The 14,055-nt window shown below is 41.0% G+C and overlaps 1 protein-coding gene across 12 annotated transcripts in view; it reads right to left on the bottom strand.

The window, feature by feature from the left end:
* RUFY2 (RUN and FYVE domain containing 2) overlaps positions 1-14,055 on the bottom strand; it is a 64,056-nt gene that overhangs the window by 39,012 nt on the left and 10,989 nt on the right. For 10 of the 12 annotated variants that reach the window (XM_031014990.3, XM_055353649.2, XM_031014992.3 and 7 more), the window contains 6 exons: positions 12,028-12,151; positions 11,775-11,836; positions 10,836-10,901; positions 3,689-3,758; positions 1,682-1,783; positions 1,429-1,545 (listed from right to left, as the gene is read on the bottom strand). In XM_031014990.3, coding sequence (XP_030870850.1) covers positions 1,429-1,545; positions 1,682-1,783; positions 3,689-3,758; positions 10,836-10,901; positions 11,775-11,836; positions 12,028-12,151 — 541 coding nt within the window. The remainder of the gene's footprint in view (positions 1-1,428; positions 1,546-1,681; positions 1,784-3,688; positions 3,759-10,835; positions 10,902-11,774; positions 11,837-12,027; positions 12,152-14,055) is intronic. The other 2 variants (XM_055353646.2, XM_055353643.2) reach the window with 1 other exon arrangement.

Below are 14,055 nucleotides of genomic sequence, written 5' to 3'. Positions count from 1 at the left end.
GATTACAGGTGTGAGCCACCGCGCCCGGCCAACACAGTTTAATTTCTTAAGAATTTTTTATCAGAAGGATTAAAAAGTTTCTTATGATTTATTTTAAGACATTTATTGGCCTGGTGCGGTGGCTCATGCAGGTAATCCCAGCACTTTAGGAGGCCGAGGTGGGCAGATCATGAGGTCAAGAGATCGAGACCATCCTGGCTAACACGCTGAAACCCCGTCTCTACTAAAAATACAAAAAATTAGCCGGGCGTGGTGGCAGGCACCTATAGTCCCAGCTACTCGGGAGGCTGAGGCAGGAGAATGGCGTGAACCCGGAAGGCAGAGCTTGCAGTGAGCCGAGATGGCGCCACTGCACTCCAGCCTGGGCGACAGAGCGAGACTCTGTCTCAAAAAAAAAAAAAAAAAAAAAAAAAAAGATGGGTAATATTCTCTTCTTGATCTGGGTGGAGGTTACGCAGGTTATTTGTGTTATAATTCATTAAGCTGTATATTCGTATTTTTCTGTTGGCATTATATTTCACAATTTCAAAGGTTAAAAAACAAGTTAATTTTAAATATGACTTTCCTAATATTTGAATATGTCGTTCTGTTCTATTTCATTTTCTATAACGCTGGTCATAACCCATTCATTCACAATCATATACTGTAAATTACAGTTTAAAAAACACTGATACAGATCGGGCACAGTGGCTTATGCCTATAATCTCAGCACTTTGGGAGGCCAAGGCAGGTGGATCACTTGAGGCCAGGAGTTTGAGCCCAGCCTGGCCAACACGGCAAAACCCCATCTCTATAAAAAATACAAAAATTAGCCAGGCATGGTGGCACATGCCTGTAGTCCCAGCTACTTGGGAGGCTGAGGTACAAGAATTGCTTAAACCTGGAAGGCAGAGGCTGCAGTGAGCCAAGATCGCACCACTGCACTCCAGCCCGAGTGACAGAGCAAGACTCTGTCTCAAAACAACAATAGGCTGGGCGCAGTGGCTCACGCCTGTAATCCCAACACTTTGGGAGGCCAAGGTAGGCAGATCACTTGAGGCCAGGAGTTCAAGATCAGCCTGGCCAACATGGTGAAACCCCATCTCTACAAAAAATACAAAAATTAGCCGGGTGTGGTGGCACATGCCTTGTAGTCCCAATTACTTGGGAGGCTGAGGTACAAGAATCACTTGAACCCGGGAGGCACAGGCTGCAGTGAGCCAAGATCACACCACTGCACTCCAGCCTGGGCGACAGAGACTCCGTCTCAAAACAACAATAAAACATTGATATAGTGGAAGCTTAGAAAATTTGAGAAGATTAAGGGGTGAGCTTGCTACATACAACATCAAAAAGGATAAGGCTGAAAAACAGATTTTAAATGGTGCTTGCTTGAAGGTAAATTACTCCCAGGATGATCTTGCTAATGTAATTTTTAATATAACCTACCTGTCGTAACTGAGATTCATCTCGAAGCTGCCTTCTGGCTTCATTGTACATTTCATCTAGCCCCTGACGAGAATGCTTATATGTTTGAAGCTCAGTTTCCACATCTACTTTGGTAACCTAGGAAGAAAACAAAATTTTTCATTCTATAATCACTACTACTAATACAGCATAGAAATACCTACTTCATCCAAAAATCCCCAAAAATGGTAATTTCTGACACGAGATTGTCTGCTTGAAAGCAGTCTATACTCACCTCTAGGTGCTGCTGTGTTTTCATTAAAATCAATTTATTTTCACTTCTTAATTGATGATTTTCTTCCTGGAGTTTAATGATGTTATTCTTTGCTATTGCTAACTAAAAATTAAGAAACAGGCAAGAAAAAAGATTTTAAACACCCTTATACTTGCTTTGCAGGTTATGTGCATGGCCATAAACATCAGAAAATAAAATCTCACAACTAGCAAAAGGTCTGTCACATTCACAGAAACGTTCATAAGAAAAACACGCTCGTTATTATCCCAAGATACCAATTTTAAAAATTATACTCATTTCCTTTTGAATTATTCCTACTATTTTCTTTTATAGTTGAAACACATTAGGCTTATTTGTTATGCTTATAATAAACATATTATGCTTACTGTATGATTTACAGTATGTCCTGAATACAAAGTGTCTGAGTAAACAAATAGAGAAATATGCATTAAATAACAAAGGCTTTAAAGACTTGTGTAAAGATAAAAACATGCATAAGGAAAGAAGGTTGTGCTATCATTGAAAATGTAATACAGACATTTGTGGTAACCGAGTTGGACACCCCATGAAGTCTAGACATGTAACAGGAACTTAAGTGACTACAACAAACAAGAGACAGGTCTCACCATGAGTTAAACATGAATGATTAAGTGGTTTGACTCTGAGGCCCAGAATGGAAAGAGAGATCCTATGAAAGCAAAGCAGAGACCATTCCCTAATGATGGTTTGCAATTAACACATTTCTAAACATTTTATCAGGAATCAACTTGAACTTCACAGTCCTACTAAAGTCAAGAAGAGGCACAAACTAGTGAGTAGCTCTATAATGGTCCCGATCAGGAGCCCAACCATCAAAATAAAGATGCATTCTTAACTGCAGTCATGCAAGTTATCATGTGTTCGTTGGTTTGGAAAAATTAGGCCAATTTGGCTGGGTGCGGTGGCTCACGCCTGTAATCCCAGTACTTTGGGAGGCCAAGGCAGGTGGATCACGAGGTCAGGAGTTTGAGATCAGCCTGACCAACATGGTGAAACCCCGTCTCTACTAAAAATACAAAAAAATTAGCCGGGCGTGGTGGTGCGTGCCTTTAATCCCAGCTACTCAGGAGGCTGAGGCAGGAGAATCGCTTGCACCTGGGAGGCGGAGGTTGCAGTGAGCCGAGATCGCGCCACTGCACTCCAGCCTGGGTGACAGAGCAAGACTCCGTCTCAAAAAAAAAAAAAAAAATTAGGCCAATGAGAATGTTAATTAACATGGAAAATACGGTTCACAATACAAATAACAGAAGCCTAAATATTTCTGAAAATCTGTAAGCAATAATTCTGTGGTTTAATATATTAAAAAAAATCTAGAAAGCAACTCTACAAAAAAGAGAGCTGAGATAAATTTGCAAGAAAACAGGGCACACGGGATGAGTTTTGCACATGAGAAGGTGGAAAAATGGTCAACATGATCATGCAGTGATGCCTGTGAAGAAAAGTAATCTGACTAGTGGAACAGTGGGAAGAGAGGGACGGTATCATTTTAACAAGAATTTCTTTTTTTTAATGTGTATTTTTTTTTTGTATTATACTTTAAATTCTGGGATACATGTGCAGAATGTGCAGGTTTGTTACACAGGTATACATGTGCCATGGTGGTTTACTGCACTTAACAAGAATTTCTAATTACAGGTGATTACACTAGGTAAATATAGGTCATCCAGATTTTAAAATGAAAATCACAGCTTATCTACTGAAGAGTTTGCGTGAGTTTCATCTCTGAGGCTCACTTTTAGAAGTTGAGTATCTCAAATATAGTATCTCAGATTCATATAACTGAGGATTTGCCTAAGAATATATGGTTTCTCTAGAACTTATAATCATCAGTTACGACTATATTACAAGTATTGCATCACAATGATGAGTGTGTGTTCGTGTGTGTGTATGTTTAATGCATTCATACTTAAAATGGAAAAGGATCACAAACACTAGGTCCATGAAATACATTTATCCATTAGACAATACCTCTTCAATCAGCTTAGTATTTGACTTTTCTAATGAATCAACTCTTGAATGGAGACTGCTGACTGTGCTGCTGAAATTAAGAAACAAAAAAACTCATTCAAAATCACACGAACTCAAAAAGGCACGAAAAAATATGTTATCCTAGATTTACTATGTTTACTGACAGGCACCAACTGCCCTGTTCAAATTTCTGAGTGTGGAAAATTTCATTAACTTGGATAACTTGATTTAGCTAGGAGGGCAATAAAGAGTGTAGCAAAATAATATTTATATTAAAATTCCATTTGGTGCCACTGATTTTTTTTTTTCTGAGATGGAGTCTCACTCTGTTGCCCAGGCTGGAGTGCAGTGGCACGATCTCGGCTCACTGCAGCCTCCGCCTCCTGGGTTCAAACTATTCTTCTGCCTCAGCCTCCTGAATAGCTGGGTTTACAGGCGTGCGCCACCATGCCCGGCTAATTTTTGTATTTTTAGTAGAGATGGGGTTACACCATGTTGGTCAGGCTGGTCTTGAACTCCTGACCTCATGACCCATCCACCTCAGCCTCCCAAAGTGCTGGGATTACAGGCGTGAGCAACAGCACCCGGCCTACTCGTTTTTTTACATTGTCTTCTTAGGGTCCTTCTTAAATTTAACTGAAAATATTTGGGAATAAAAATTCGACACAAAGATTACTAAGTATTGTTAAAATTATATTTAAAAGGATGAACTTTAAATGTCTACTTTATAATTATGTGGTTTCATGAGGCATATAAACAATGGTCTTTAATTCAAGCTCCATTTTGATTCCCCTCTCCATTTTCATGAGAACTTAGAGACATCCAAAGTCAACCATGGTTTGAGAAATATGAAGATGAGATACCCAGCATCAGGTTCTTAGTATCAAGGATCTGGCAGCTAAACACCCTGACTTTCAAAGGAAATAGTCAAAGGTCAGATTATACCAGATGAACACACTTTTTGCATTTTTGTTTAAATGAATCAAGACTGGACATTATTGTATATTTTAAGAATGTTGGCCAGGCACAGTGGCTCACACCTGTAATCCCGGCACTTTGGGAGGCTGAGGCAGGCAGATCGCCTGAAGTCAGGAGTTGGAGATCAGCCTGGCCAACATGGTGAAACCTGGTCTCTACTAAAAATACAAAACTTAGCCAAGCGTGGTGGCGGGTGTCTGTAATCCCAGCTACTTGGGTGGCTGAGGCAGGAGAATCACTTGAACCTGGGAGGCAGAGGTTGCAGTGAGCCGAGATTGCGCCACTGTACTCCAGCCTGGGCAACAAGGGCAAAACTCCATCTCAAAAAAAAAGAATGTTGTCCAAGGCCTGCTTGATACTATCATCTCAAAACCTTCTCTAATAAAATGTAATATTCTATATATAGTATGTTTCAGCAAAATCAATAATAGATGCAATAAATTTTACACCAGCCTCAGAAACAAGTATTGGTATTTTAATTTTACTAGTGAAACAAGAAAAATGTTTTTCCATTCATATTAAATCATTTTTAAGACATAATCATTCTTAGGTAGACAACTTGAGTTTTTCACAAATAGCACCAGGATGTCCTGATGGTAACGACAGACAAACACAAGTCTAGGAGACGTAAGACCAAGAGCCCTGCTTTTCTACTTCCTAATTGTGTCACCTTGAAAGTTGTAAAACCAGCCAGGCACAGTGGCTCACACCCATAATCCCAGCACTTTGGGAGGCCATAATCCCAGCACTTTGGGAGGCCGAGGCGGGCAGATCACAAGGTCAGGAATTCAAAATCAGCCTGGCCAACATGGTGAAACCCCGTCTCTACTAAAAATACAAAACTTAGCTGGGCGTGGTGGCACACGCCTGTAATCCCAGCTACTTGGGAGGCTAAGGCAGGAGAATCGATTGAACCCGGGAGGCGGACGTTGCAGTGAGCCAAGATCGCGCCATCGCACTCCAGCCTGGGTGACAGGGCAAGACTCTGTCTCAAAAAATAATAACAATAATAATAAAAGAAAGTTGCAAAACCTTCCTGAGCTTCAGTTTCTTTTCAACAAATTGGACAATAATATTCACCTTGCCTTTATGTGAGGATACAATAATTATCAAGAAAGGCACTTTGAAAACAAACCCTCAACAGTAGTTTTGAGTAAGGAATAATAGGCGAATTCAGGCCAGGCATGGTGGCTCACACATGTAATCCCAGCACTTTGGGAGGCCGAGGTTGGTGGATCATGAAGTCAGGAGTTTGAGACCAGCCTGACCAACATGGTGAAACCCTGTCTCTACTAAAAATACAAAAATTAGCCCAGCGTGGTGTTACGTGTCTGTAATCCCAGCTACTCGGACGGCTGAGGCAGGAGAATTGCTTGAACCTGGGAGGTGGAGGTTGCAATGAGCTGAGATCGCGCCATTGCATTCCAGCCTGGGCGACAAGACCAAGACTCCATAAAAAAGTGAATTCTACTTTTTTTCTATATGTTTTCTATATTTTGAAATATTCTAAATGTACAATAACTACTTTTTATTAGAAAAACAATGAAAGGCCGGGTGCAGTGGCTAACATCTATAATACCAACACTTTAGGAGGCCACAGTGGGTGGATGGCCTAGCTCAGAAGTTTGAACCAGCCTGGGCAACATGGTGAAACCCCAGCTCTATGAAAAATAAAAAAAATTAGCTGGGTGTCGTGGCGCGAGTCTGTGCTCCCAGCTACTTGGTAGGCTGAGGTAGGAGGATCGCTTGAGCCTGGGAGGCAGAGGTTGCAGTGAGCCAAGATCAGGCCACTGCACTCCAGCCTGTGTTGACACCATGAGAACCCTGTCTCAAAAAAAAAAAGAAAAGAAAAGAAAAGAAAAAGAAAAAGCAATGAAACACTTTTATTTTTATTTATTTATTTAGAAGCAGGGTCTCATCTGTCACCCAGGCTGGAGTGCAGCGGCACAAACTCAGCTCAGTGTAGCCTCAACCTCCAGAGCTCAAGTGATCTTCCCACCTCAGCCTCCTGAGCAGCTGAGACTACAGACACACGACACCATGATCAGCTAATTTTTTGTACTGTTTTGGGTGTATAGAGACAAGGTCTCACCATGTTGCCCAGGCTGGTCTCAGACTGCTGAGCTCAAGTGATCCTCCCGCCTCAGCCTCCTAACATGCTAGGTCACAGCATGTGCCACTGAGCCCGGTGCAATGAAACATTTATAAAACATAAGGTATACAAAAGTCAGACACCAGTATTGCTGTAACTGATTAACACACATGATTTAAACAACTGAGAATGAGAAAAGTCTTTTGAACTGGGCCGGCCACGGTGGCTCACACCTGTAATCCCAGCACTTTGGGAGGCCGAGGTGGGTGGATCACGAAGTCAGGAGTTCAAGACCAGCCTAGCCAATATGGTGAAATCCTGTCTCTACTGAACGTGCAAAAAATTAGCCGGGCATGGTGGCAGGTACCTGTAATCCCCTACTCAGGAGCCTGAGGCAGGAGAATCACTTGAAACTGGAAGGCGGAGGTTGCAGTGAGCCAAGATCACACCACTGCACTCCAGCCTGGGTGAAAGAGCGAAACTCCGTCTCAAAAAAAAAAAAAAAAAAGAAAATTATTTTGAACTGAATGGAATAACCCCAAGATAAATTGTTGGCCAGGCATGGTGGCTCACACCTGTAATCCCAGAACTTTGGGAGGCCCAGGCGGGCGGATTGCTTAAGCCCAGTAGGTGGAGGTTGCAGTGAGTTGAGACTGCACCACTGCACCCAAGCCAGGGACAACACAAAGAGCTCTCGTCTCAAAAAAAAAAAAAGTTAAGTGAAAATAGTAAGGTATAGAGTAGTGTGAAAGTATGCTACCTAATATGTAAGAAGAGGGAGAGGGAAGAGATATGAGAATAGATATACACATTATTGCTATGAGCATAAAGTATCTCTGGATACACAAGAACCTAATATATTAATTACTTGTGAAGAGGGGAAACTAGATGGATGAAGATCAGGGAGAGGGAGACTTTTGTTTTATGTTCCTTTTGTGCCTTTTGAAGTTTGAGCCATATGAATATATTAATATTACCTGTTACCAAAAAGTGATTAGAAGTTTAAACATAAATAATTAAGAAACACAAGCTTGCATTTAGAAATACAATCTCAGAAATACAAATTATAAAATATACATATATTTCCTACGATTTCTATTAAAACTCCATTTAAAAAAGACTTATATGAAGTCTTTCCTATTTCTACTTTAGAGGAAAAGCAAGAGTCACAGCTTATTAGTTTCTTTTCCTAAAACGGAAAAATGTTTAATTGTATTTTCTGATTATAATACATATTCACTGAGTAGTACTCAGAAAATATAGAAAAGTACAAAGAATAAAATAAAAATTATTCATAATCCTATCACCCAGAGAATATTTTACTAATTATTAAATTAATGAAAACAGTTCATTTCTAATTACACAGCAAATATTACTCACTATACCTGTGCTGTCCAGTATGGCCGCCATGAGCCACATGTGGCTACTAAACACTTAAAAATGTGGCTAGTCCAAATTGAAATGTGCTGTAAGGGTAAAATATATATTGGATTTTGTAGACAGTGCCAAAAAAAAAAGAGTACAAAATATGTCATTAATAATAATTGTTTTTTAAGAGATGGGGGTCTCATTATGTTGCCCAGGCTTATCTCAAACTCCTGGGCTCAGGTGATCCTCTCGCCTCAGCCTCAAAGTAGCTAGGACTATAGACATGTACCACCATGCCAGGCTAATAATAGTTTTTTTTTTTTCTTTGAGACAAGGTCTCACTGTGTCACCGAGGCTGGAATGCAGTGATGCGATCATAGTTCACTACAGCCTTGAAGTCCTGGGCTCAAGAAATCTTCTTGCCTTAGCCTCCCAAAGTGCTGGGATTACATGCATGAGCCATCACACCTGGCCTAATTTTTTTTTTTTTTTTTTTTTTTTTTTTTGAGATGGAGTCTCGTTACGTCGCCCAGGCTGGAGTGCAATGGCGTGATCTCGGCTCACTGCAATCTCCACCTCCTGGGTTCGAGCGATTCTCCTGCCTCAGCCTCCCAAGTAGCTGGAACTACAGGCACATGCCACCATGCCTGGCTAATTTTTGTATTTTTTAGTAGAGATGGGGTTTTACCATGTTGGCCAGGCTGGTCTCGAATTCCTGATCTCAAGTGATCCACATGCCTCGGCCTCCCAAAGTGCTGGGATTACAGGAGTGAGACATCGTGCCTGTCCCCTAATTTTTATATTGATTGCATGTTGGAAGAATATTTGGGGAATACTGGGTAAAATAAAATATATTTTTAATTTTTGGGGTTTTTTTTACATTTTTATTGTAGTTACCAGAAATTTTAAATTACTTAAGTGGCTGGCACAATGGCTCATGCCTGTAATTTCAGCACTTTGGGAGCCTGAGGTGGGAGGATTGCTTTAACCCAGGAGTTGAAGACCAGCCTGAGCAACATGGTAAGACCTCATCTCTATGAAAAAATTTAAAATTACTAGGCATGGTGGTGCACACTTGTGGTCCCAGCTACTTGGGAGACTGAGTCAGGAGGACTGCTTAAGCCTGAAAGGTCAAGGCTGTGGTAAGTCTGATCATGCCACTGCCCTCCACCCTCCAGCCTGGGCAACAGAGTGAGACCCTGTCTCAAAAAAAAAAAAAAAAAAAAAAAGGCCAGGTGTGGTGGCTCACGCCTGTAATCCTAGGACTTTGGGAGGCAGAGGCAAGTGGATCACCTGAGGTCAAGAGTTCGAGACCAGCCTGGTCAACATGGCGAAACCCCGTTTCTACTAAGAATACAAAAAAATTAACTGTGCGTGGTGGCGGGCACCTGTAATCCCAGCTACTCGGGAGGCTGACGTAGGAGAATCGCTAGAACCCTGGGGACAGGCAGAGGTTGCAGTGAGCTGAGACGGTGCCATTGCACTCCAGCCTGGGCAACAGAGTGAGACTCTGTCTCAAAAAAAAAACAAACAAACAAACAAACAAACAAAAAAACTATGCATCTCATATATTTCTTTCTTTTTTTTTTTTTTTTGAGACGGAGTTTCACATTTCACTTTTGTTGCCCAAACTGCAGTGCAATGGCACGATCTCGACTCACTGCAACCTTCACCTCCTGGGTTCAAGTGATTCTCCTGCCTCATCCTCCCGAGTAGCTGGAATTACAGGTGCCCGCCACCACACCTGGCTAATTTCTGTATTTTTTAGTAGAGACGAGGTTTCACCATACTGGGCAGGCTGGTCTCAAACTCCTTACCTCAGGTGATCCACCCACCTCGGCCTTCCAAAGTGGAATTACAGGCATGAGCCACTGCACCTGGCCACATCTCATATATTTCTATTAGAATTGCACTTTACTATTTTACATACAGGTCTCAAAAATTCTTCTCAACAAGAGTATTCACTGATGGCTTCAATGACCAGTTGACAATGTAAGAAGGCAAAAATTTCCACCACAGAAGATGACAGACAGCCACATTTACATATGAAGCCCTTTGAAGTAGGAAAAATGAATTTCTGAACCATCAAACTGATACAAACTTTTACCTTAGCCTTTTTTGTCAAGGGTACAGCAATAAGTTTTAAGTTCTATTTAAATCTGATGAAGATTCTGTATTAAAAACCTGACTCTTGGGCCAGGCGTGGTGGTTCACACTTGTAATCTCAGCACTTTGGGAGGCCAAGGCGGGCAGATCACAAGGTCAGGAGATTGAGACCATCCTGGCCAACGTGGTGAAACCCCGTCTCTACTAAAATACAAAAAAAAAAAAAAAAAAAAACTAGCCAGGTGTGGTGGTGCGCGCCTATAGTCCCAGCTACTCAGGAGGCTGAGGCAGGGGAATCACTTGAACCTGGGAGGCGGAGGTTGCAGTGAGCTGGGATCATGCCACTGCACTCCAGCCTGGCAACAGAGTGAGACTTCATCTCAAAAAAAAAAAAAAAAAAAAAAAAATTCTGACTCTCATTTTCTGCTTAAAATGAATTATCTCCAATAATTCTCTGTATTCTTACTTTCCATTTTCTCTCTATCCCCTCAACCCCTTCTCAAAGACTCTTAGAAGAAAGGAATACGGTAAGCTGAACTGAAGGGAAAAAAACAAAAACCTAAGACAATATTCATAAATGCGCTAAGTATCCATAATACTTACTTCAGTTGTCTATTTAATTCTTCAACATAATTCTTTTGGTCTAATATGGCAGCAATTTGAACATTCCTAAATGAGGAAAAAAGTAGCTTTGTGCTAGTTGAAAAGGTATTTATTAAGCACAAAAAAAATCTAAATCATCTAAAATTATTATAAAACTAAAATAATAAAACATTGTCTTGCCTTTAAAATAAAACATAATAACAGTAAGCTGTGTACTAAGTATCTATAACCTTTGTTGAATAAATTACTTGCTAATAATAGACTTAACAATACCATTAGTGTATTTTTAAATTTAAATATAATTAGGGCCGGGCACGGTGGCTCACTCCTGTAATCCCAGCACTCTGGGAGGCCGAGGCAGGCAGGTCACTTGAGTCCAGGAGTTCGAAACCAGTCTGGCCAATGTGGTGAAACTCTGTCTCTACTAAAAATAACAAAAATTAGCCAGGCATGGTGGCGGGTGCCTGTAATTCCACCTACTGGGGAGACTGAGGCAGAAGAATCGCTTGAACCCAGGAGGCGGAGGTTGCAGTGAGCCAAGATCGAACGACTGCACTCCAGCCTGGGCAACAGAGCAAGACTCTGTCTCAAAAAAAAAAAAAAAAACATAGTTCGATCTTGAAGTAAACCAGTATTTGCAAACTTGTGAATAATAAGCTTTCATCTCTTTTATTCCAAAAAACCGCTATTAAAATGGGTCTCAGTAACTACAGGTATAACCAGAGGTCCCACTTCATACTATTAATAAAACCTCCTTCTCCTAAGTGATTTTCCATAATCTGCTTTGTAAAGCTTGTAATGGAAGTGAAAATGAAATGAAGAAGTCACAGGGGGGAAAACAACAAAATAAAACCACACTGTAAATAGATGGATCTTACAATGATTTGTAAAGAGCTATATAAAAAACCCAATATGTGAAATAACTTATGAAAATCATACCTTTCTTTATTTCCAATATCTTCTTCATTCTTTAAATACATAGAAAAATCAATCACTCCAACCTGAAGTAAATAAAGTTTTTTTTAATTTAAAGGGGAGAAAATACTTTATCAGAAGTACCTTTACTGAATGTTACTCTTAATATTCCTTTAGTGTTTAACAGTCCTGTTTACAACTTCAAATGACACCTGATCAAGGAGGAACTGTGCAAACTGAAAACACTCTGCATTTGGCACTAGTCACTTTCACTTACTTGTGAGTCTAAATCCTCTCCCTTCACACACAGATTAGCATCGATCACATTCAGGCCAACCAGCAGCCCAACAATTACTGCTCCTTCTTCTTCCATCATTAGTGCGTGATACTCATAAAACTCACTGTGAAAATTTAAAAAATAAGGACTTTAAATCACAAATTTATTTCAAAAACTAAAATTTAAAATCACCATTATCTTCCTAATCTTCTACCTTACAGAAATGGAAGCCATCTCGGTTAGGTGCCTTCAAATTAGCCTTTATACATGTGAATAACTTTTTATATTTTTTATTTTTTATTTATTAATTTTTTTTTTTTGAGACAAAGTCTCGCTCTTTCACCCAGGCCGGACTGCAGTGGCACTATCTCGGCTCACTGCAAGCTCTGCCTCCCGGGTTCACACCATTTTCCTGCCTCAGCCTCCGGAGTAGCTGGAACTACAGGTGCCCGCCACCGCACCCGGCTAATTTTTTGTATTTTTAGTAGAGACGGGGTTTCACCGTGTTAGCCAAGATGGTCTCGATCTCCTGACCTCATGGTCTGCGGGCCTCAGCCTCCCAAAGTGCTGGGATTACAGGGGTGAGCCACCGCGCCTGGCCAACTTTTTATATTTTTTAAATTAAAATGTCTCTATTGAAAAATCAAAAGGACTGAAGGAGATAAAAGAGGGAAATTTTTTTTGAGAGAGAGAGAAGAGGAGCAAGGAGGGATGAAAAGAAAAAGTGGCACAAGACACAGTGGCTCACGCCTGTAATCCCAGCACTTTGGGAGGCCGAGGCGGGAGGATCACTTGAAGTCAGGAGTTCAAGAGCAACCTGGCCAACATGGTGAAACCTCATCTCTACTAAAAATACAAAAATTAGCCAGGCGTGGTGGCACACGCCTGTAATTCCACCTACTCGGGAGGCTGAGACAGGAGAATTGCCTGAACCCAGGAGGCAGAGGTTGCAGTGAGCCAAGATCGCACCACTGCACTCCAGCCTGGGCAACAGAACAAGACTCCATCTCAAGAAAATAAAAAATAAAAAGAGGCAACACTGAGCCCTGGGACGTTTCTGACTCAGATGGATATAGTGACTGCTGCTGATCTGATTATGATATATTTTATTAGAGTTGAATTTTCAATCCTCGGATTTATTAAGACCCTTGGGATAAAGACTAAGGTAGAAAATGAACATATGCAACATTTCAAAGCCCATGTTCAAGTCAATGCATTTGATAGGTATATTATAAATCTTAATAGATAATCATCAATTACAGACACTTTGGGATATCTACATTCTAAAAACTGTTGAAAAAGAGAGTTGTGAAAGAAATAGGACAGTTCAAAAACTAAGTCTCACCAACATACATTCAGAGAAGTAGTTATCACTGTCTCATGCCTTCTTTAAGAAGTCCCATGTACATTATTTAATCACTTTAATTATCCTTCAGAATATTGAGAAGCCATGGGTGCTTAATATATGGTCATTCTCGTTTAACAACTGGGAAAACCACAATGTAAAACCAGCGTCACAAGCAAAACCAAAACCAGGACTAAATTCTCCACAACATCAGAGAGGCACTCTAACACAACAAGAATGAATGGAGGACCACCATGGGCCCACTCCCTTGGAGAACTGATTGCTTTGCTCTGAAAATCTGTCTTAAATAAATGTTTGGCCTTCGTTTTATTTTATTTTTTTGAGACAGGGTCTCACTCTTATCACCCAGAGGCTGGAGTGCAGTGGCGCGATCTCAGGTCACTGCAACCTCCCTCTACCGGGTTCAAGCGATTCTCCTGCCTCAGCCTCCCAAGTAGCTGAGATTACAGGCATGCGCCACCACACCCAGCTAATTTTTGTGTTTTTAGTAGAGACGGGGTTTCACCACGTTGGTCTCGAACTCCTGACCTCAAGTGATCCACCTGCCTCGGCCTCCCACAGTGCTGGGATTACAGGCGTGAGCCACCACACCCAGCCAAAATAAATGTTTGGACTTCAATTTAAACTGTGCCCACAATACAGTTGAAGCAATAATATGGATA

This window comes from Gorilla gorilla, chromosome 8 (assembly GCF_029281585.2).
Source record: "Gorilla gorilla gorilla isolate KB3781 chromosome 8, NHGRI_mGorGor1-v2.1_pri, whole genome shotgun sequence".
NCBI classification, from domain to species: Eukaryota; Metazoa; Chordata; class Mammalia; order Primates; family Hominidae; genus Gorilla; species Gorilla gorilla.
This window is presented reverse-complemented; position numbering and strand designations above follow the sequence as displayed.